Here is a 25,361-nt window from a genome sequence, read left to right as displayed (position 1 = left end):
GATACATTAAAACTTTAACACCACCCCCCACCAATACACACACATGCATGCACGCGTGCATGGACACACACACAATAATCACTGTTCACTATTTAGGTGTGTATTTTTTCATATTTGTTTTTCTGTATGCATGTATACAAATACACAAATACACATAGTCTTATTTTATTTTAATATTTGCATTTAGTTTATTTCATTTTTTAATAATTGTTTTATTTTTCAATTACAGTTGATATACCATATTATATTATGTTTCAGATAATATAATATGCTTACACATAATGCTTAGACATTCACATAATGCTTAGACATTTATATAACTTAGGAAGTGATCACCCTGATAGATCTAGTAACCAAACACCACACATAGTCATTACAATATTATTGACTATATTCCTTAGGCTGTACGTTACATCCCCATGACTTTTTTGTAACTACCAATTTGTACTTCTTAATCCCTTCTCCTTTTTCACCCATCCCTGCAACCCTCCTCCCACCTGGAATCCATCAAAATGTTCTCTGTATCTATGAGTATCTTTCTGGTTTTTTTGTTCGTTTATCTTGTTCTTTATAATCCACATTTAAGTGAAATCATATTGCCTTTATCTTTCTCTGTCTGACTTACTCCACTCAGCACTACATATGCTCTAGGTCCATCCATATAGATGGCAAGATTTCATTCCTTTTCATGGCTGAGTAATATTCCATTGTGTATATGTCCCACCTTTTCTTTTTCCATTCATCAGTTGACGGACAGTCAGATTGCCTCCATATTTTGGCTATTGTACCCAGTCTTATAGTAAAATAAGACCGGGTCTTATATTAATTTTTGCTCCAAAAGACGCATTAGAGCTGATTGTCCGGCTAGGTCTTATTTTTGGGGAAACATCGTAGTTACTTACAAGGGAGCTCCTGTAACTGTCAGTTAATTTCTCAACAGAAACTTTGCAGGTCAGAAAGTATTGGCACAAAATATTTAAAGTGATGAAAAGCAAGGATCTACAACCAAGACTATTCTACCCAACAAGGCTATCCTTTAAAATTGAAGGAGATAAAGAGCTTCCCAGACAAAGAAAATTCATTACCACCAAGCCAGTATTACAAGACATGCTAAACGAATTTCTTTAAAAAGAAGAAAGGTGAGGGGGGTGGGGCTGGCCCGGTGGCTCAGGCAGTTAAGAGCTCTATGTTCCTAACTCTGAAGGCTGCCAGTTCGATTCCCATATGGGCCAGTGGGCTCTCAACCGCAAGGTTGCCAGTTCAATTCCTCAAGTCCCACAAGGGAGGATGGGCTCTGCCCCCTGCAACTAAGATTGAACATGGCACCTTGAGCTGAGCTGCTGCTGAGCTCCCAGATGGCTCAGTTGGTTGGAGCGCGTCCTGTCAACCACAAGGTTGCCAGTTAGACTCCCGCAAGGGATGGTGGGCTGCGCCCCCTGCAACTAGCAACGGCAACTGGACCTGGAGCTGAGTTGCGCCCTCCACAACTAAGACTGAAAGGACAACAACTTGAAGCTGAACGGCACCCTCCACAACTAAGATTAAAAGGACAACAATTTGACTTGGAAAAAAGTCCTGGAAGTACACACTGTTCCCCAATAAAATCCTGTTCCCCATCCCCAATAAAATCTTAAAAAAAAAAGAAGAAGAAGGGGGAGAACGAGAACATAAATATGAATAATAAAATGGCAACAACTATGTATACCTATCAATAATTACTTTAAATGTAAATGGACTAAATGCTCCAATGAAAAGACATAAGGCAGTGGAATGGATAAGAAAACAAGACCCATACATATGCTGTCTAGAAAAGACCCACCTCAGATCAAAAGACACACATAGACTGAGAGTGAAGGGATGGAAAAAGATATTTCATGCAAATGGAAACTATAAAAAACCTGATATAGCAATACTTATATCAGTCTGACAAAACAGACTTTAAAACAGACTATAATAAGAGACAAAGAAGGACATTACATAATGATGAAGGGATCAATCCAACAAGAGGATATAACCTCAGTAAACATCTGTGCACCCAATATAGGAACACCTAAATATATAAAGCAAATATTGACCAACAGAAATGAAGAGATAAACAGTAATACAATCATAGTAGGAGACTTTAACACCCCATTGACACCACGGGACAGATGTTCCAAACTGAAAATCAATAAGGAAACAGATGAATTTAATTGATATTTTTAGAAATTTCTACCTCAAAGCAGCAGAATGTACATCCTTTTCAAGTACACATGGAATATTTTCAAATAAGGACCATATATTAGGCCACAAAACAAGTTGCAATAAATTCAAGAAGATTAAAATCATATCAGGCACCCTCTCTGAACATAATGGTATGAAGTAGAAATCAACTACCAAAAAAAAAAAAAAATCCAGAAAAACACACAAACACATGGAGGCTAAATAACATGATACTAAACAATGAATGGGTTAACAATAAAATAAAAGAAAGAAATCAAAAGATAGCTTGAGACAAATAAAAATTAAAATATGACACAAAATCTATGGGACACAGTGAAAGCAGTCCGAAAAGGAAAATTCATAGCAATACAGGCCTACCTCAAGAAAAATCTCAAACAATTTAACTTTAAACTTAAAGGAACTGAATCAAGAACAGCAAACAAAGCCCAAAGTGAGTACAAGGAAGGAATTAATATAAGACCAGAGTGGAAATAAACAAAATACAGTCTAAAAAAAAATAAAAAAGCAAAAGACCAATGAAACAGAGCTAGCTAGTTTTTTGAAAAGATAAATAAATTCCAACAACTGTTAACCAGACTCATCAAGAAAAATGAGAGAGAATCCAAATAAACACAATCAGAAATGAAAGAGGAAAAGTGACAATGGACACCACAGAAATAAACAAAATTTTAAGAAAACACTACAAGTAATTGTACGCCAACAAATTGGACAATCTGAAAGAAATGGATAAATTCCCCAAAACATGCAATCTTCCAAGGCTGAATCAAGAAGAAACAAAAAAATCTGAACCAACCAATTATTACGAATGAAATCAAATCATTATTAAAGAAGCTCCCAACAAACAAGTCTTCTACCAGATGGCTTCACAAGTGAATATACCAAACATTCAAAGAAATAACACCTACTCTTTTCAAAGCATTCAAAAAAATTCAAAAGGAGGGAAGGCTCCCAAGCTTACTGTACAAGTTTACCATTACCCTGATTCAAAACCAAAACACATTATACATATATATATATATATATATATATATATATATATATATGTATGTATATATATACACACACACACACACACACGTATATATGTGTATATATGTGTATACATACACACACACACACACACACACACACACAGGGTGCCAAAAAAAATGTATACACATTTTAAGAAGGAAAAAACTGTATTAAAATTGTAATACAATGAATGATGCAAGTATTCACTTGATTAATGCCATCTTTTGAGCAAACATCATACTACACATTGCTACCATAATTCAATTCAACTTCAAAAAGTAATGCAGATATTATCTCTTAAAATGTGTACATTTTTTTGACACTTTTGGTAGTTTGAGAACCATTAGTCCATATTTCTTAGATTAATCAAGACAAGATTGCACATTCTATTCCCATAGTAAGTCAGTAGGTTAGTGGTATGCTATATACCTGAAACTAATGTAAATATTGAATGTCAACTATAATTGAAAAAAAATAGTCATGGGGATGTAAAGGATGGCATAGGGAATATAGTCAACAATATTATAATAACTATGTATGGTGTCAGATGGGTAATAGACTTACCGGGATGATCACTTTGTGAGGTATACAAATGTCTAATCACTACGTTTTTTGTACACTTGAAACTAATATAATATTGCATGTCAACAATAACTGAAAAATAAATTTTTAAAAATTAAAAAGTTGGTACGATCAGAATGACTACAGATGTACACGTAAGGTCTGCTGAGCTACCAGAGAGCACATCAAAGGATTAAGTCCAAATAATACTGCCATATCTAGCATACATAGGAAACAATGAATTCAGAGAGCACCAAGAACTTCCTTTTGGTGAATGGTATGAAAAGAAAGGTGCCAATTCAAAGTTGGTACAACCATTTGGCAGGTACTGTTGAATGCCATGAAGGGACAAAATAAATACATAAGGATTTTATATAGCTTAAACCTACTATAAAATTTTCTGGCCTAACTCATTACCTGCATTTACTGAATTGACGTAGTCCTGCCCTAGGGTTAAAAAAATGTATTCTTCAGGATCACAAAGAAGGGGTTCTCAGAACCCACAGACATGTATCAAAGGATCCATAAATACCCCAAATTGGTATGAATACTTATGTACATGTTATTGGGGAAAAGAATTCATAGCATTCATCAGAGACTTACTGGTCCAAAAGTTGAAGGGACATTGTAAAGCTACATGGTATTACTGTAGTCTCAAGTGTATCCTCAAAGAGGAATTTTCAAGATTTCTACTACTGGAGTGCGCACCAGCTTGTAAGTCTTTGGGTAGTGTAGTTTAAATCAATCTATGCTTGACCAAAGTTGACTTGGAGGCTCAGAGCTATCAACTAGTCCCTCCTCAATCAAGTGTGAGAGTGTCAGAGAGTGTGTATGTGACACCCAAAGTATTTCAACAGTCCATTCACTTTCCCACTCTCCTAAAGGATTGTTCTAGACCTCCGTTCTTTATCAGCCAAATGTCTTGCTTTCTACTTCACTGAGTAAGTGAAGTAACCAAAAGACAACTTTCACAAATTCTTCCCTCCTCATCTACCCACCTTTGGGCACTGCACTCAAATACTCTCTCTTCCCACCTGTTATTGTAGATGAACTACTGGTACTACCACCTACAGCAAATATTTCTTCTTGAGCATTAGATCCCTTCCTGTCTCACGGATATCACGCAAGCAAATTTCTTTCCTCTCTCTCAAGGCATCAGTTTCTCCTCTCTTTTGGATCCTTTACATTAGCATACAAACTATTATTTCTCCTTTCCTAAATACACACACACACACACACACACACACACAATAAATATAAATAAATAAATAAATAAATAAATAAATAAATAAATAAATAAATAAATGAAAAACTTCTCTTGGCCCAATTTCTCCATTTTAATTAGCATCTGTTTCCAAAGAGCCCAACCTGTGACAACATCCAAAATTAAATTTCTGGTATTTACTGCCAAACCCACTCTCCCCTCCACCTTCATTCTAGATGATGGTAACTGCATGCAGTGTATTCAGTTTCTCAGGGTAAAAACTTTAAAGTCATCCAGGACTCCTGTCTCTTACACTCATATTCAATATCAGAGCATCTCACAACTGATCCCTAATTATCATTCAAGGTCCAGATTAGGTTTCTATTCTTCTTCCTGAAACTTTCTTGGCTATTTCTGATTTCACAGTGCTCTCTCTTTTTCTACATATCCCAGCTAGCACTTCCACTGTGCATTCTAATGCTTGTGAATATTATCTTCTCAAACTCATCACAAATGTGAACAATAGCTCAGACCCCTCTACCTTCCACTGCACTAACCACACTAGTGCATGTTTAGTAAGGGCCTTACAAACATCACTCTAAGTGACTGATTTTTCTTCAAACTTCCAATAAAATCAGTACCACAAACAATACTTACTTGCATTAGTTATGTTTGCAGAAGTGAAGTTTTGTGACTTTCCTGCATTTGCAAAGGCATCCGTCATGTCTCCAAAAACCAGCATCGTGAGGGGGAGTCCAGCTCCATGAATCATGGCGGCCAGAGTTCCCAGCAACATATACAATCTGTCAAGCCAATTCGAATAGCGAAACTAAAAAAAGAGAAAATGTAAAGAATAGGAACAATTAGCACAGTTTCGTGGATGGATTGCTTTACCTTCCATATGTATCCCAAATCCAAACATTTCTCAGACTACCTTTGCTACCACCCTGGTCCAAGATAAACTTTCTAATTAGATAAATGTCTAATCAGAAATGGGATTTGATTCTTCTATTAGTTCTGACCTACTTCTTCCTATTGAACTCAGTATGTCTTCTTTTCTTACACATGAGGTTTGATGAGAGGGAGGGGACATTCCTCTGGGAAACTGTAAAAGTCTTTAATGGTAGAGTAATAGAAATATACTATTTGTTCCTCTGACTTCCAAGAATAGAAGCCACTTTCCATCTCAAGATTTTTTAGTCAAGAAAAATCTTGATTGACAAGGGGCCTCTAAGGACACAATTGAGGAAACACGTTTTGTTGGTTTAAGAAAGTGGCTTGAGTCACAGTTCAGCTGCATAACAGCATTAGCATAAATGTAAAATGATTTTAATGTATTTAGTGAAAAGGAAAAGAATGAGTTAAGATGCATGCTTGCCAAAGAACAGATTTCATGAGAAGACAGAATATGGCCATAATAACTGACAAGTGCAGACCTGCACAATCTCTGTAATTGTAGGCTCAAGAAGATAAGAAAGACTTCTCTGTATCTAAAGTGATAGAGTGATAATAAGAAGATACAGTAAGAGGAATGTGCTTGGGGCCCTAAGAATGCCCCACTGGAGAAGCAATTAATACTTCTATATAATTCAAGGAACTAGTTAAGGACTGGAAGAAAACAAAAACAGAAACAGGATGAAGCCAGCTGTGGGGGTTAGTGGATAAATCCCAAAGCAGGTGGTTGTTGTATGAATGTAAGATGTAGATATAGTCAGCAAGTTTATGGGGAGAAATGGGTAGAAAGTCATAGGTCAGAGCAGGGCATAAAAATGAAAACAAAGATCAAGAACCAGCAACGTAAAGGACACAGCAGCAGAAAGTAAAATTTAAACTGCACATATGTCCCACAAAGCGAAACCAATCTTAAATTTAGCTAGGGAACTTAAATTTAACAGGGAACTTACAGTAATACAAAATGGGAATAAGTATTGAATTAACAAGTGGAGAAGTAAAGAGCAGAATAGTTCTTGGTGGTAGTGAATGGCAGTCCATAAAGCAGGAAAGAAAAAGTGAAGCTGAAATATAAAATTAATGAAAATTGAAGTTTGGTGTAAGAAAATCTAATATAGACTTAAATCTATACATATATATTCATTTAAACTTTTTCTAGCTCTTAAAAATGTACAAGTGAGGTTAAGTTTGGGTTAATGGCATATACTTTACATAATCTAAAAACATCATCCTCTTTACAAACTAAAACCTTTAAGGGAGATTGTTTTGGGCATTTTTTGTCATATTTCATTGAAACACTAAATTTCTAAATTTAGTGCTAAATTTACCACTATCTACTTTGTCTTAATTAAGCACTCATCTACCTCCTAAAAAAACACACACAACAAGGAGGAAGATATGGGTAGAAACCATTTATCTTCTCTTAGAGACTTTATTAAAGTGGACAAAGTATTACATTCCTCAGTAGAGGAAGAGAGGATATTTGACATGCAAGGATTTCTCTCATCACTACCACCATAAGACATCTGACCTCCAAAAAATCATTGGCCATAATAAAAACAAGCAGGTCATGAATACAAAAATTTACTAAATGCCTACTTGATGACTGAAATAAATAGAAAAGACAGAGATACGTAGAAAAGTCAGAACTCTTGTCTTCAGAGTGTTTAAAGAGAATCAGGAAGGCAAAGCAAAAAAAAAAAAAGCATATGCAATATATGTTCTGCACATTTTGACAGCATAGTGTACAAAGTAGAGTAGACACAAAATTGAGCAAATGATCATCCTTTCCTTTGTGGAAAAGCATCGTAGAGGAGGTGATGAACCCTCCCAGCTTGGAAAGTTCAGCAAGTGTTTAGAAGCAAGAAGGAAGGCATTCCAGGCTGAAAGAACAGTAAGCAGAGCAGGTAAAATCATAAGGTGCTTTGAGAAGACTGTCATCTTCCAAGCTGGAGGTGTGAGGTATAGAAGCAGCAGAAAAAAAGCTGATTGAAGATTGCTTTGGCTATTTGGGGTCATTTGTGATTCTACCTCACACCTGTTAGAATGGCTATTATCAACAAGACAAATAATAACAAGTGTTGGAGAGGTTGTGGAGAAAAAGGAACCATTATGCACTGCTGGTGGTAATGTAAGCTGGTACAGCCGCTATGGAAAACAGTATGGAGGTTCCTCAAAAAATTAAGAATAGAATTACCATATGACCCAGCAATTCCTCTTCTGGGTATCCACCCCAAAAATCTGAAAACAGTTATCTATAAAGATATATGTACCCCTATGTTCCCTGTGGCCTTATTCATGATGACCAAGACATGGAGACCACCAAAGCATCCTTCGATAGATGATTGGATAAAGATGTGGTACATATATACAATGGGATATTACTCAGCCATAAGAAAAGGTGAAATACTGCCATTTGCAACAACATGGATTGATCTTCAGATTATCATGCTAAGCGAAATCAGTCAGACAGAAAAAGTCGAGAACCATATGACTTCACTCATACATGGGATATAAAACTGAAAGCAACAAATGAACTAGACAAACAAAAACTCATAGACACAGACAACAGTTTAATGGTTACCAGAGGGTAAAGGAGGAAGGGTGGTAGAAGAGAGTAAAGGGGGTCAAACACAAGGTGATGGAAGGAGAACTGACTTTGGATGTTGAACACATAATACAATATATAGATGATGTATTATAGAACTGTACACTTTAAACCTATATAATTTTACTCATCAATGTCACCCCAATACATTTAATAGATTTTTTTTTTTTAAAGTTAAAAAACCTGATTGAGCAAAATGCACTCTTCAGTGAGCTAGGGCAAACCAGAAGAGGCAAGGGCTGGGAAAGTGGGCAGAGAAATCCCATTTAGTCTTGTTTGATGTAAACTGAGGTCGTTATGTTTGAAACATCATGAAACATCAGGAAGTATGGTGGAGAAAATTCAGAGCTTGAGGCATAGTTTTGTGATACTCGCATATGTAGCAGAAGTCTTAGGAGTGAATAAGATCATCTAGGAAAAGATAAAGAATGAGTGGGATTACGAATAATTTGGAGTATAAATGTCTAACTATTACATTGTTTTGTACACCTGAAACTAATGATAAAAAAAGAATAATTTGGAAATGAAGTAATGGAGATATCCTTTTGATGATCTTGGGGCAAAATGATAGGAGGATGGTTACTAGAGAGGGATGCAATGTCAAAGGATAACTATTTAATGAAGTCCTACATATGTTTATAGATAAATCACCCAGACATGATTGATGAAATTACAGGAAGGAAACTGAAATGGAGCAAAATCCTAGAGAATAAAGGAAACAATGTTTCAAGAAATGAGGGATCATCAGTGGATTCTATACCTATGAGGTGAAACAAGATATCCCATGATGCTTTAGGAGTCCTCATAGTTGCAAGGAGGCTGAGATTCTTCTACAATGAAGGGATTCAATGTCATCACTTTAACTAAATGATCAAACTAACTATCATGAAAAAGTAGAAAACTCTGACATCTGATGTTTCCAGATGTGATGAGACATGAAGTAAGCAGCAGCTCCTAAGCAATTTTCTCAATCAAAATATTTAAGATGAATGTATTAAAATCTTTAAAACTAACTTTCAGCATATAAGAAATGAAAGGCATGGAAGAACAAATGCCATTCATTAAATGATGCCATAGAAGAAATAAAAATATTCCAGAAGGTGAAGCATTCTACAGGACAACTCATACAGTCTTTTCAACATATCAGTGACATTTAAAAAAGAGGAAAAAACTGTTCTAGACTCAGGGGACACAATATCCAAATGTCATTGACTGGATCCATTTTTGAACAAATCAACTATCAGACATTTTCTGGATATAATTGGGAAAATTTGCATATGACCATTGTATAACATTAAGGAGTTACTATTCATTTTGTTGAATATAATGATTGCAATACATTTTATAGGATAATGTTTGGTAGGAAATATATTGAGATATAAACTGATGTAGTTATGTATGAAACATCATGAAATCTGTAATTCCAGGTGAAACACCTGGTAAAATGTTACTGTTTAGATATAGACAATGGGTATTTGAGCGTGAATTTTACCATTTTTCTATAAAATAGTTTGAAAATTTTCATAATAAAACAGGCAAAGGTGTATCTCTTCATCTCAAACTAGTAGGAACAAGCTAAGAATGAGCACAGACACAAACAAGTTTCCAAGAATCTTAGAAATTTTGGACACAGTTGAGAGAGTTCAGAACCTCACATTTATTTGTGACTTGAGGCAAGACTGGTTTGTGGAGTGAAAGTGGTTAAAAAGATTTGAAGAAAGTGGTAACATAATGCTGAGTAGGACAAAAGCCTCAGTAAAATGTCCTAGCTCTGTCACTTACTAGGAAGGAGACTTTGGAGGGGGGAAAAATCTCTAATAACCTTGAACCTCAGTTTCTACATTTATAAAATGAGGACAACATTCACATACACAGCAAGCCGCACATGGCTGTTATGGGGATAAAAATAAGATTTAATAAGAGAACCTTTTATTAGGCATACAATATAATAATATACAATATAAGCAGGCACTGTTATTGGTTTTAGAAATGTAAAAATTCGTAAGATTTTTCAGGAGCTTACAGTGAAGGAGCAGGTAGATAAAAAATAGTTGAAACACATCAGGTGAAATATAAGACAAGGAATATGAACTGGTTATAATTAGAGCCCTTTATGTACAATGATATGCAAAATGTTTGGTTAGATGCTGATAGGGAGGAGGGAAGAAGTGAACAAGAACCACATAGAAGGAAGGTTGATCAGCGCAGAAAGACAGGGTTGGGCTTCCCAGGACAAAGAAGTAGAAAGTGCTGGCAGAAGAGTGGTTTAGGTAATATTCAGCAGGCTAGATGGCAAATATGACCTGACTGTAGTGCCTGGGCTGGAGAGGGAAGCTGGTGAATTCATTCATTCATTCAATATCCAAAAGATATGTATTAAGCACCCAGTAAGGGTCAGGTTTGGGCTAGGTACTGGCAACAAGAGTGAATAAGACAAGATAACTGTCTTCATAAAGCTTGCATTCTAGTGCAAATAGTAAAAAGAAGGAATAGATGTATTCAACATTCACTCACTATCTAAGTACCTAAGTTCCAGGTACTGTTCTAGGGCATTTGGAGTACACCAACGAAGAAAGAAAACATACAAACCCCTGCCCTCATGGAGCTTAGACCAGAGTGATAGGCAGGGTCAGCTGGCTTAGATTGGCTGATCAGGACCATCTCTGAGAGAAGGTGACATCTGAGCAGAGACCTCAGTGACAGGAAGGATACTGTTAGTCATGTGACAATCCAGAGACCGAGCATTCCAGGCAGGAAGAGCAAAAGCAACGATCCAGAGGTGAATATAAGTTTGGCGTGTCTCAAGAACCAAAGAGAATTACCACTGTGGGAAGAACAGAGTAGAGGGAAGAGTGAGTCTATGGTGAAGTCAGAGATGAGACAGGAGGTCAGATGATGGAGGGTCTTTTAAAGTCACAAGAAGGAGTTTGGGTTCTACTCTAAATTTGCCATCTAAGTGTAAAGGAAAGGCACACCAGAGTGTTTTAAGGAAGTGAGGTGATTTGATACGGCCACAGTGGGTAGAGTAGTTTTTAGAAGAGCAGAAATGAAGGAGGGCGACTAGGAATAAAGAGAGTAGCTGAGAGAGCAAAGTCTTGACCATATGTGGTAGGCAAATGTGTCTACATCCTAATCCCAGGATCCTGTGAATATGTGTCTGTGGGGACAAAGCCCCAAAAAAAGTTTCCAGGCTCTCGGCCTCACATAGAAAGGTGCTGGCTCGGGTAGTAAATGGCCATCAACTGTGATCAGATGGCCAGCAGCTGTGGCTAGTTGGCCGTCAGCTGTAACCCGTAAGCCATTGGCCACTAATATAACGGCTGTGGCTATGCTAGCAAAAGGAATGGGGGCTAGCAAGAAGATGGTGGCTGGCAAGCGCGGACTGCTGTTAGGCAGATTATGTAGATCCTGCTTTCTGTGTCTCCAGCCCAGCCGCCAGCGAGAATATATTGGTTTTACTCCCCTACTTATGGCTCCATGGGTGTTCCTTTTTGGCCTTACCGCGTCCTGCATGCTTGGGCGGGGAGTGGGAGCTGAGACCCTGCACGACAGTGTCCCTAAACAGTAAAAGGGACTTTGCAGATGTTAAGGATCTTGAGATGGGGCGATTACCCTGGTTATCCAAGTGGGCCTGATGCAATCACAAGGATCCTTACAAGGGGGAGCCCAGGGGATCAAAGTCAGTAGCAGAAGAAATGATGACTAAAGAGGTTGGAGTGATGCAAGGAAGGGGTCATGAGTTTAGGAATGCAGGCAGCCTCTAGAAGTTGCAAAAGGGAAGGAAAAGAGATTCTCTCTCAGAGTCTCCAAAAGGAATCCGGCCCTAATGGCATCTGATTTTAGCCCAGTGAGACTTCTGGTCTCAGAACTCTAAGATGATAAGCTTGTGTTGTTTTAAGTCATTAAGTGAGTAATATTTTGTTACAGGAGCAATAGGAAATGAATGCACAATGTCAAAAAAAAAAAAGGATAATAGAGAAACGGCCAAGCTACAAGCTAGGAGTCAGAAGTTGAGGGTGAAGACACCCATTTGCGTTTACATCATCTTAGGTGGGAGTCCACCCAGACGATAAGCCCCGGGTCCTTGTCCACCAGTGTAACTTACTAGAATAGGGGTGAAGGTTGTGGGAACCAAAGAGGTCAAAGAATGTTGAGCCCAGGAGACATTAATAAAGTTACCAAAATTGAAGAAGAATGAGAGCACAGGTGAATGAAGTAGAAGCAGGTAAATGCTAATGGTCTCCATGGTGGAGGAAAAGTAACTAGAAATCAGAAGGACACCACTGAAAATGGATAGAAGATACCGTAATTGTGCAGAATGAAACTCAGAGGAGAAAGGAGTTTTGCATGAAAACAACTAGAAAACAGCTGTATGAAATTAGAGACATGCCAAGACCATCACTAACTCCTGGGATAAGGGGTTGAGGAATTCTAACTTCATAGGCAAAGATGACACAAGAAAAATTGAAAAGCTGAGAGGAAAATCAGCAGCCTGCAGCATCACAGAAACAAACAGGAGAAAGAACATGGTGGACAGTGGAAGATGCTACTTACAGGTCAGGACAGAATCAAAGCATGCCTCTGGATTTGGTGAGTGGTGGAGACAGAAGCCAAATTATCATGTTAAGAAATGATTGCAAGGTGAAATGGAGACAGAAAACAAAGGCAACTCCTGTGTGGAAAGCAAGCTAAAAAGGAATGGCTTTAAAGAGGGCATGAGTGAAATTAAAAACACCTGATGTGTAAATGCCAATGGGAAAGACTCAGTTGAGAGGAGAGATTAAAGATACAGAAGAGATGATAATAACATAAGGTCCTTGAGAAAGAAGAGGATATGGGAGCCAAAATACAAGTGAGTGAGGAGTTTTAAGTACCAGATGCCTCGTCTATTGTAATAGGAGAGAAGGAAGAGGGAATTGATCCAGGTATAGGTAGTTATGTTTGTACATTGGGAGAGATGAGCTGAGGAACTTCTGTCAGGTGGCTTCCATTTTGTTTGTGAAATAAAAGGAGAGGTTATCCACCAGAGTGAGAGGAGGTGTTGGTCGTGGGGGAGGAAGAATTGGGAACTTTGAAAAGAGCAGAAGTTTGACATAGTGAGACAAGCAGGAGAAGGATTTCTGTGCTGGGTACACTGTTGAGATTTTCTGCTGCAGCAGTCAGATATCAGGGTTCAGGCAGCAAGAAAGCAAATGGCTGATTTTGTCTACGCTATATGTGACAAATGACAAGTGAAAGGAAGTTTATAGTTTGGGCAAGAGAATAACTAGAGAGACAGTCATCACTTTCAGCTGGATAAGAAAAAGAATGAAGACAGGAGGGGCTAATGGGACATTGATGGGTCAGTGGGATGAAGATCCAGAGAGAGCAGTGACCACATTAAAAAGAACGCAGATGGCTGGCTAATTCAAGCTGGCTGCTTCAACTGGTCACTTTGGAAATAGAACAGTTTCAAATAACAACAAAATCCAGGTTATGAGTATGTACGTTGATAACTGGAGTGATGGGGTGGAAAAGATTATTGCACCTGTGAAAGTGAAGGAGTGGTTATCTGTAATACCATAAAAGTCACCCATGATAGCCGGGGCTCCAGGAATGAAAAGGGGGACACTGAGACAGATGGTAAAATCTTCAAGTTCTGAGGAATGACCAGGTGGTCAGAAGATAACAGCATCAACAAATCGTTCTTCAACCTCAGGCAGATAAAAGCTTACAGTTATAAACTTTCATAAATGATTAAAGTTGTTAAAATCTCTGGCTCTAGACTCAGCAGATTGGACACAATTCTGACCTTGCCCCATTGTTAGCTATGTGACTCTATGACTTTGAATGTATTGCTTAACTTTTCTGAGTCTGTTTCATCATTTGGAGCATAAGGATAACAGAAGTGCCTACATCACTGGGTTACTGTGAAGATTAAGTTAAGTGATATCATGGAGTGCTTAACAAAGCCTGGCGGAGAGGAAGCACTTAATATTGCTAGCTATTATTTATTTAGATGAAAAAATAAATGTTTCAATATGATATATAAGTAGAAATCTCAGAGTTGAATCTGCAGAACAATACTGGCAAGAGTATACAATCTTTAAGGAGTACTTTGAATAGGAGCTGCAGCCCAACTGGTATTGTTCCTGCCCTATTTCCATCTGTCCCATTTCCTCACTTGCTTTAGATTTTATTTTACTTTAGCGTTTCTGTAAATGTTGAAACAAAACCTGATATAAATAAAATAAAGGCTAGTGGAAATTTCTGAATCTATTCCTTACCTTTCTGAAGACTCCTAAAACGTTTCATAGCAGAAATAAGTGAACAGGGAAGGTATGCAAAAAACAGTGAACACTGCAAACCTGAGAGTATGTTTAGACCTGTATTGGAGGTCTGACAATTAAGTTCCTGAACTTGTTGCAACAATGTTGCTAACCTTTTTTGATATCAGAAGGATGATTCATTATGAATTTGTACGAACTGGACAAACTATTAACCAAGTTTTTACTATTTGGAAGAGCTGAAAAGTATCCATGAAAAAAGTTACATGAAAACAACCTGAACTTTTCGCCAACAATTCATGGCTCTTGCATCACGACAATGTACCAGCTCACAGGGGACTGTCTGTGAGGGAGTTTTCAGCCAGTAAACAAATCACTGTATTGGAACACCCTCCCTATTCACCTGATCTGGCCCCCAATGATTTCTTTCATTACCCAAAGATAAAGGGAATATTGAAAGGAAGACATTTTGATGACATTCAGGACATCAAGCATAATACTATGACCGCTCTGATGGCCTTTCCAGAAAAAGAGTTCCAAAATTGTTTTGAAGGATGGACTAGGCGCTGGCGTTGGTGCATGGCTTCCCAAGAAGAGCACTTCGAAGGTGACCATAGTGATATTCAGCAATGAGGTATGTAGCACTTTTTCTAGGATGAGTTCGCGAACTTAATTGACCCCTCTATAAGGTTCACCCTTAGCTGGCATCTGGAACTTGGATTTGAGGGTGGTTAAGTGGCCTAACTGATAATAGTGGCCAGAACTATTTGTACAAACAATGTGCTTTATCCTGAACACTTGCTTGCCTTCTGTGAGTCTGGAATTTTGGTACGTGCTTTGCCTATGTGATCAACCCCCAGTAAAAACCTTGGGTGCTGAATCTCTAACGAGCTTCTCTCTCTTTTTTTTTTTTTTTCAACTTTTATTTATTTTAAGTGTGTTTTTCCAGGACCAATCAGCTCCAAGTCAAGAAGGAGTTGCAATCTAGTTGTGGAGGGCGCAGCTCACACTGGCCCATGCAGGGATCGAACCGGCAACCCTGGTGTTCCAAGCATCGTGTTCTAACCAACTGAGCTAACCAGCTGCCGCTAACGAGCTTCTTTTGATAGATGGCATTGCATATATGTTGTCACAACTCACGACTGGGGAAATTAAGTGTGAGAGGACTGGGAGAGGACTCTGGGAGCTTGGGCCTAGTTTCTCCTGTATGTCTTCCTATGTGCCTTTTCCCAAGGCTGATTCTACTCTATATCTTTCTGCTGTAATAACTCTTAACCATAACTGTATTTATATGCTGAGCCCTGTGAGTTCTTCTAGTGAATCATCAAACCTGGCGTTCTTAGAAACCTCTGACACGAGATTTTGTTTAAGCCGGTACTGTTATTAATAAGCAATGTCAATAACATCAGCATTTTACTATTGAACTTTCTAAATGTGTCCTTGTGTTTATAGGTTTTATATACAAATTAAATCCACAGTTTTCTATGTCTACTCTTCAGGAAAAAAACACAGGAAAAGCCACGAGAATAGTAAGCACTTCATATCAACGGGCTTGGAATATATTCTTTCTGTGCTATCCTGAGCACTGTGATTTAGAACATGAACTTCCCAGGTCTGAATCTTGGCCCCACTGTGTATCCTTGGGCAAGTTAACATATCTGGCCTAAGTTTCTTGATCTGTAAAATTAGAATAATAGTATCTATCTCAAGGGGGAATTGTAAGGAAAAAAAAATAAATTCATATATAAAGTGCTTAGAATAGTACATGGCATGCTGTTTGTGTGTTATTATTATTATCTCACATTCAAACTCCATATTTTTATTCTTTTGTGGTTTGAAACTCTATTGATACCATTACCTCTATGTATTAGGTCTGTTAGATTTTCTAAGATATAAGACTTCTTTTAAAATTTAAGCTACAAATAATGAAAACTAAACTACAAAAGACAGAAATGTTTTAGTCTCAAAATAACTAAAGTCATTTTGAACTGAAATTAAGACTTGGAAATAAACCCGACTTTAACATAAAAGCTTCTTTCAATATAAAAACATAAGCATAAAATCTAAAACAAACAAAAACTGTCACTTGGATACTCAAGTAATCTTTCTGAGAATGACGCAAGTGTATAGTCTTATCTCCCAAAAATTTCAGAGTAGAGATAGACTAAAAGGTGGAACGGTAGCCAAGCAACTATGGCTCAGGAAAAAGTGATCATATAAGATAACCATAGAGTCCTTAGCGTAAAAGTCAGGCGACTATTTTTTCCCGCCTACAACAATTCTTATTTAATTTACGAATATCCATTTTACAAGAGAGCCTATCCTTCCCCCACACATTTAAAAAATGTCTGTGTGTTATGACTGAATTACAAAGGATGCTCTACCAGACTCAACTGGTTCACTAGCCTTCCAGGTTTTAATCCCACAGTTCTGCACTCTTAGAAAAAAAGAAGGATTTAGGTAGACAGACCATCACCTAGCCACATCTATAAAACCCTGCCTTATTCCCAGTTGATTAAAGAAAAGCTTCTGAGCAACCACTGTGCAACCAGAAAATGAGATAAAGAATTACATTAAAGTTTTCAAATTCTAGATTTTCAATTACTCAGCACAGAGGAATGATGACGTATACTAAGTCACAGTAATAAATGATTCATTGTAAACTTCTATTATATGGGTACCTAGGACTTTCACTTCAAACCTGTCAGGATTTCAGAGCCATTAATTACAGATAACCTTGTGTCCTATTTGAACCATGAGGCTGGTCTCCTCTATCCAGATGGCTCAGAGATCTGTTATCTATGGCAAGCTCTGGGAGAAGTGCTAGCTATTGATAACAGATCACTTCACTGGTGATATAATTAGGAGAATACTGAAATCTAGGACAAAAAGCATGGCTATTGAGGTTCAATTCACATGGCAAGTATGATTGGCATTTCCCTGAAAACAAGCTAAATTAAACCAATGAATTTCACCTCTCCATTAACAAATGATCCAAGAAAATATTATAAGAGAACTATCTCTTCTCTAGGTACCGAGAAGTCAAATTTCCGAAGTATTTTGAATAGTGAATAAATTCAAAACTTACCATTGCAAATGCACTGACAGTTGGTTTCTTTTCTTTCTTCTCATCTTTTTTACTGAAAAACATAGCAATAGAATTATACAGAACTTCAAAAAATTATATAAATTTTTCAATTGCCAAATTAACACAGAGCTTATAACATGTCCAGAATATATTATTCAGTAAAAAAACAGGTTAATAGTATGAGCCCATCTAGGATTTTAAGCATGTTTGTCTGTATCTTAGAAATCCATATGTATGGTTATCACTGGGTGTTTAGCTTTCTATCAAAATATTTTCTTCCTCGTGCCTTTGGTACTTCCTAACTTTCTGTTATAAATACACACACAGACACAATAACTTCTGCAATTCCAAAAAAAAAAATACTGACAAAAGAGTGCTTCCTGTTTTCACTCTAATTGAAAATCATTCATGCTCTCCCAAATCAATACCCTTAACTATCATCTCAGTAATTCTAGAAGCAGATATTCTATCTACTACACAGATATCCTTAATCATTCTCTTAACCATTGGAAAGTAATAGCAATCAGATGCTGGGCATACAGTAACCTAAGAAGAAAAGTAATTAAATCACTATGAGCAAATCTAATTCTGAAAGAAAGTCTGGAGCCCTAAATGGACTCTTATAGCAATAAGCGCAATCTAGAAAAGCTACGGTCAAAAAGGATGGTCTGCAAAAAAAAAGCTGTCCTCAGGTGTAACAAAGTCAATTATTATTTTGAGCCCGGATTCAAGTGAATCTAACTCTGTAACCTGATTCCACTCTATGTATAAACTGCTACCTAGGACATGAAAGCAAACCAACCATTAGCAGTCTCTGCATCTATATTTTCAAATGTACAAAACAAAGACTATTTCAGAGAAGAACTACATTATTTTCACACAGATTTTCAAGTCCAAACAGTAAATTCATCTTTGTCTTTGTTTTTTACACTAAGTGAGGTCAAAAAGCTGAAGAGACTTCTAAGGAAAAAAACCCAGTTTGAAAAAAATCCAAATCCCATATTTGGCCTTGGAGTGATGTTAGACGGACATTAAAAAAACACACACAAAATACACAAACATAGCTGTTCTAATGTGGTCCCACCCTATTCCCAGTAAAAGCATGGTTTTAGTAACCCTGGAACCAGGATGAAAGGAGAAAAATAGCCATACATAATTGAGTTTTAGCTTTAAGCTTTTTATTTACTTTTTCATTCTCTAAAACTGCTGTTATTTTGGAGAATTTATAATGTTCCTGAGGTGCTGTCTAAGTAAACACTACACATACATGATTTCATTTAACCTTAATCTCTGTGAGGCAGGCCTTTTACAGATGAGAAAACTGCAGGTGAGAGGAGTTAACCAGCCTGTCCAACATCATACAGCTACTAGAAGAAAGCCGATTTAAATTGAACAGTCTATCCCCTCACCATCAGATATTCACTAACTTCTGAGTTAGTGCATTGCATGGAAATGCACTTTCACACTGACTCTTACCCTTTTTAGATTACTTATTTACCTCATCAGCTCAAAACACAGTGCTTACCAAAGGCAAATTGCTCATCAAACCTCACTTTTAATTAAGAATTTTTGCGAATCTAGATATTCCAAATGGTACTATTATCTAAGGATTATACCTATTAAAAAAACCACATGCCTCTTTATAATTTCACATTAGAATATATAGTTGAGAAAAAAACAAACTCATCGAAAAAGAGATCAGGTTTATGGGGAAGGGGCAGAGGAAGGTGGTCCAAAGGCACAATTTCCAGTTGTAAGATAAAGTACCAGGAATGTAATGTACAACATAATGATTATACTTCACACCTGCTCTTTGATACACAGGGAAGTTGTGAAAAGAATGGCTCCTAACAGTTCTCCTCACAAGGAAAAAACATTTTTGTTTCTTTTTTTTTGCTTTTTCTTTTTATTGTTTATGATATAGATGATGGGTGGATGTTAACTAAACTTACTGTGGTAATCATTTCACAATATATGTAAGTCAAACCATTATACTGTATACCTTAAACTTATACAGTGCTGTATGTCAATTATATCTCAATAAAACTGGAAAAAAGAATAAAGTTTTATTAAGAATAGATTAAAATCAATGATGATGAGCAGTTTAATAGAAACCACATAAATAAATAAATAAATAAATAAAATTTCTAGTTAGAAAAAAGTCTGTAGGCCATAAGAATGAATAACAAAATGAAGGCATGTGCAGGTTCAAACAAATTTCTTTACCATTTCCCTCCACATACCCTCAATACTTCTTACTTCAATATCCCTACATGTTTGTGTCATAAGTACATAGCTCTTTAAGGTACCAAGTTTTAAAAAATGTTTAAAACAAAGAGAAATATCTACTTCCACTCTGTGGAGTCTTTTTTCTTTTTTGGTTTATACGAAAATTTTCAAATAAACAGAAAGATTAAGAATAGTAATAATGACTGTTTATATAACATTCATCTAAATTCAACAAGTGTTAACATTTTGACCGTATTTTCTTTATCTATATAAGGAAGTGTATATATTATCATTGTTAATATTTTGCTGAACCATTTGAAAGTAAGTTGCAAATATCATGGCAATTCACATGTCCTCCTACCATTATCACATCTAAAAAAATTAACAGCAATTTGATATCATCTAATATCCAATCCACATTCAAATTTCCCAAGAATGTTTTCTATAGGTTTTTCCTTTTCTGAACTCTAATGTAATCAGGGCTCACATACTACATTTGGTGGTTTTGTCTCTTCAGTCTCTTTTTTAAATCTCTAAGTCCTACTCCCACCCCACCCTCACCACCTTGATTTTTTGTGGGAACAAGAACAGAATGTCCCACACCTTGGATATGTGTGTTTCAAACTGAGTTCAAATTGAGATGTACAGTAAGGATAATATACACAGCAGATATGAGGACTTAGTAGTCCCACCCCCATATCTGTGGTTTCGCTTTCTGTGGTTTCTGTGGTCAACTGTGGCCTGAGAACATTAAATGGAAAATTCCAGAAGTAAACAATTTATAAGTTTTAAATTCTGCACTGTTTTGAGAGAGTGGTGAAGTTTCACATACACCAGCTGGAGACATGAATCATCCCTTGTATACATCCCCTTGCTGTATATGCTACCTATTAGTCACTTAATAGCCATCTTGGTTATCAGATGGGCTGTCTCATATTGCAGTGCTTGTGTTCAAGTAACCCTTATTTTACTTAATAATAACCCCAAAGCCATTCATATAACTTTTATTATAGTATACCGTTATAATTGTTCTATTGTATTATTATTTATTATTGTTAATCTCTTACCAAACCTAATTTACAAATTAAGCTTTATCATAGGTATGTATGTATAGTAGTACAATTGACCCTTAAATAGCTGGGGGTGGAGGGTTACGAGCATTGACTGTCTGAAAAGTCGAAAAATCTACATATAACTTTAGTAGGCCCTCTGGCACACTTGAATTCCCAACTGCCAGTTGACCCTGGAACAACAAAGGTTTGAACTGCAAAGGTCAATTGAAAAATAGTGCATATAAGTGGAACTGCATAGTTCAAACCTGCGTTGTTCAAGGGTCAACAACATATGTATACAGGGTTAGGGACTATCATTGGTTTCAGGCATCTGCCAGGGGTCTTAGAACATATCACCGCAGAGAGCAGGGGGCCTATTACATGAAAAAGAGAATGTAAACTATCTCATTAATAATCCTGCATACAGGTAGAAATAATAATATTTTGAATATACTGGGTTCCTCAAAATAGCTTTTCAAAATTAATTTCACCTGTTTCTTTTTACCTTTTTATGTTGGTACTATAAAATTAATAATTTCACATGTGACTCACATTCTATTCTATTGGACCACATCAGTCTAGAAGTTGAGTAGATTCAGACTAAATGTTTTTGCTAACATACTTCCTAGGTGGTGTCTTGTCACTAACACAGTATATTCCTCCATAAGTGAAGTCAGATGCTGATCACTTGGTTAAGGTGCTAACTGCAAAAATCTCCCCACTGGAAAAGCACCCTTTTCTTTCCCTAATTAGTAAGAATTTTGGATAATTCTTAGATACAGCTTTTCTCTGAGTGGTGTAGGATCTGTTAACAATCCTTGCCTGAATCAATTATAACAATGCAGGTTCCAAAACGATAGCTGGCATTTTTCTGTAAAGAACTTTCCTTTATTCTCTCTACCTCTCCCACCTTTTTAGTTTTCCTCCTCCTCTCAGAATTTTATTAAGAATTCATGGATTGTATTCAGTATTTCACAATCAAGCACAGTCATTATTATTTTTGTTACTCATATCATCCCACTTTTGGCCAACAGAAGCCCCTTCAAGCCAATTCCTGTGTCCTTCTGACAATTTCCTTAAACTCTACTTCCTTGTTTTGGGGTACCACAAGATACTCCTGGCTCACTTTGTATTTTCCCTAACCAGACGTGGCTGGAATTATCCATTTCTCTATGGGGTTCACATTCTTTTGAGTGAGGAATGGTAGTTAGAAACCAAGATCTGACAGTATGATCATAGTAGCTCTTTCCCCTTTCAGTGGACAGAAAATGAACTATTAAAAAAGCATGAGTTCATACTGAAGTTTCCAGTTCACATTTAACATTGTTTTTTTAAAAAAACGTATTTGATGTCCACAGTCCTATTTTTCTCTTACACTTAAAAGCTCCGTTTCTAATAATAATATTTATTTATTTGTTCTATTTTACAATCTACTAACAATCAACCAAAGGCGTGAAGTTTAAAAATCTCCTGTGTAGACACTGCACTATGATCAAACTGTACTCAAAATAATTATTTTCCCCGTGTGGTCACATTACCACTTCTACATACGATCAGGATAATTTCAGACCATGCTCATAGTCTTCTATGGCCCTGCAGTCTGCTCTTTTCAGAATTTCTTCTACAAGGGTCAGATAGACATTGCCTTTTCAGAAAACAATGTTTTGGCCTTCTGCCCTATCCGCCATGCCACAAATATGTCAAGTTTATGTGACTGTTTTACCAGAAGCAGGAGACTGGACCAAGCAGCAGAGTACAAACACATGGTTCAAGCACGTAAATGATCAACATGGCTGATATACATGGCTTGGAAAGTGCAAGGTTATAAAACACGAAAAGGATGTGAGCCTTGGCCTGAAGCCCAACTGGTGAGGAAGAAAGCTCACCAACGCGGAGGGAGAACGTCAACCCTGGGCTCAACTCAGCCTGCAAGAACTTCTCTGCAGAGCAACCGGTAGCGTTGAAGATTAAGATCATCATCTCCTTTATTTCAGAGCTGGAGGCAAGAAACGAATTGCCCGTGCCCCTCGGGCCCTGTAAAGTAAGAACCCGAAACAATCTGGCTACCTTTTCTTGCCCACTTTCAAGAAGTTCTTCCCGGCTCTTCCATTCTGGCTTCCTTCAAGATCCATCGCGACCTGCGGAGAAACCAACGCGGATGAGCCCAGGGCGCGATCCGCAGGGGACGGGGCTGACACTGAGCGCCACCCGCGCGCGGGGGCGGGGGGCTGGCCGTGACGCTCGGGCAGCCCCCCCCGGGCGGGTCGCCGCAGGGGCTTCGCGCGCGCGGGGCCCGCAGCCTGTCCACGCCACCTGAGCTGGAGGGCCGCGGCGCGTCCGGACTTTGCCCGCCAGCCCGTGTCTGCCGCGGACAGCCCGCCCGCCGGCCCGGGGACCGCGTCCCGCGCGCTCCGGCTCTTCGCTCTCCTCTACTGACGCGTGGCCAGCGCCGGGAAGCACAGGTTGGGGATGCTGCCGGAGCCCCCCGAGCGACTCGAGGTTTCACCCCACCTGGCCCCCACAGACTTACTTCCCCATTGAAATCTCCCCTTTGCATCCCCACCAAAGCCTGTCTCCCGCAGCGACCAAGCTCAGGAAATTGGCGAGCTCCACCCTTCCTGCGAACTGTCCCCATCTGATCCCCACCGTCGCGCGCCCCTACCTCGGGCTTTCTCGGATCGTCCACCAAGTCGTGGGTTGTGTGGGAAAAGAGGCGGACTTGAAGCGGGACGCCCCGGCGGATGCGAGCGGCAGCCTCGGCTTCCTCGAGCTACGAGCTGCGAGGAGCGGAAGCCCTGCTGTACCGGGGCGCTGCGCTGCGAACCGAGTGAACCGTGCTGGGCAGGTCACACCCCGGGGCTCTTCTGTCCAGCCAATCAGCCAGACCACGCGGGATGGCTCCCCGCCCTCTTCTATTGAAAGCTAATTGCTCGACAAGTTGCAAAACAGGTTGCATTTGCAGGAGAAATGTCCTTGCTACCGTTGCCCCAACGCAAAAGGGCAAGTAGGGAAACACCTATCAGCTGAATCATCGGGGGCGCTTACATTTATAGAGTTAAGTCTCTACGTGTTCACAGAGAGAGAGAGAGGAGGGAGAGAGAGAGAGAGAGGGGGGGGAGGAGGGAGGGAGGGAGGTCATATATAGATATATAGATACATAGATATACAGATATGGCTCTATGGCTCCCTGGGTCTCGAGTAGGTAAGGGAAACTTTCTTTGGCGTCGCCTCTAGTCCCGTTAATAAAACAATCTCCAACCTCGCCCATTCTACAGTGAAAACGAGTTAAACTTCCCTTCCCAGCAGCACCTTTAAAAAGGCCAGGTGAAATTTTTCTGCAAGAAAAATTATACTTTCTATACTTTCTTCAGTATGTTGGACAGTTTCTGAGGTTATCTGTTCGTTTTTTTATTTGAAGATAAGTGGGAGGAAATAAATAGGAAGATTTTTTTAATATGTAAATTGCAATGGACATTTTAGGGTGGAAATGGTATATAAAAGTATGCAATATTTTCAAATCTTAGCAATCAAATCAATGCCCTTGTTTTTCCCAAGGCGGTTCAAAACTCCCATTTTAATTCGGATTATTAAAGTATCATGTATTTTAGCATATTATTTTTAGTTGTAATTTAATTCCATCTTTACTGCTACCATTTTACTATTTTTTCTTGTCCACTGTCTTCTTCAAGTTGATGAAAATTAGGGTAATCTTCACAATTCAAATTCAAAAAGCAGTGTTAACTCACATCAGACTTTCGTGCTTCTTACAAACGTGGGGAAAGTAGATCTTTTCGTGACCTTTAGTCTGCATTCTGTGACTTAACATGTGTTGCCCCTCAACTCACTGCAAGTTTACAAAAAAAAACCTTTTATTTTTTACTGCACAGTGTATTTTCCATGCTTTCTTTAAGTCATACTTCAAAGGCATAATTTTCTTTTCCATCCTTTATTCCGAATTTTTCTTGCCTTGGTTTTTTTTGTTTGTTTGTTTGCCATACAATCAGGTTTCTTTCTTTACAAACCGTTAATTAGGTCACTAATTTTCTTTGTGTTCCAATTGGATATGCACGTGTACAGCACTGGTTCACTGCTTAAAGGTTTAAGACCAACCCTGTGGACCACCTGGGGCAAATGTATAAAGCTTTTCTCTTTATCACATGCATTTTTA

The 25,361-nt window shown here is 38.1% G+C and overlaps 1 protein-coding gene across 1 annotated transcript in view; it reads right to left on the bottom strand.

The window, feature by feature from the left end:
• Positions 1-23,771, bottom strand: part of ABCB1 (ATP binding cassette subfamily B member 1) — an 80,663-nt gene extending 56,892 nt beyond the window's left edge. Inside the window, 4 exon segments of the mRNA XM_081080229.1 lie at positions 5,657-5,828; positions 17,913-17,964; positions 23,261-23,331; positions 23,724-23,771. Coding sequence (XP_080936355.1) covers positions 5,657-5,828; positions 17,913-17,964; positions 23,261-23,331; positions 23,724-23,750 — 322 coding nt within the window. The 5' untranslated portion in view covers positions 23,751-23,771.
• Positions 23,772-25,361: the final 1,590 nt, after the last annotated feature.

The sequence above is a fragment of the Rhinolophus hipposideros genome, assembly GCF_964194185.1.
Source record: "Rhinolophus hipposideros genome assembly, chromosome: 18".
Lineage (NCBI taxonomy): Eukaryota > Metazoa > Chordata > Mammalia > Chiroptera > Rhinolophidae > Rhinolophus > Rhinolophus hipposideros.
This window is presented reverse-complemented; position numbering and strand designations above follow the sequence as displayed.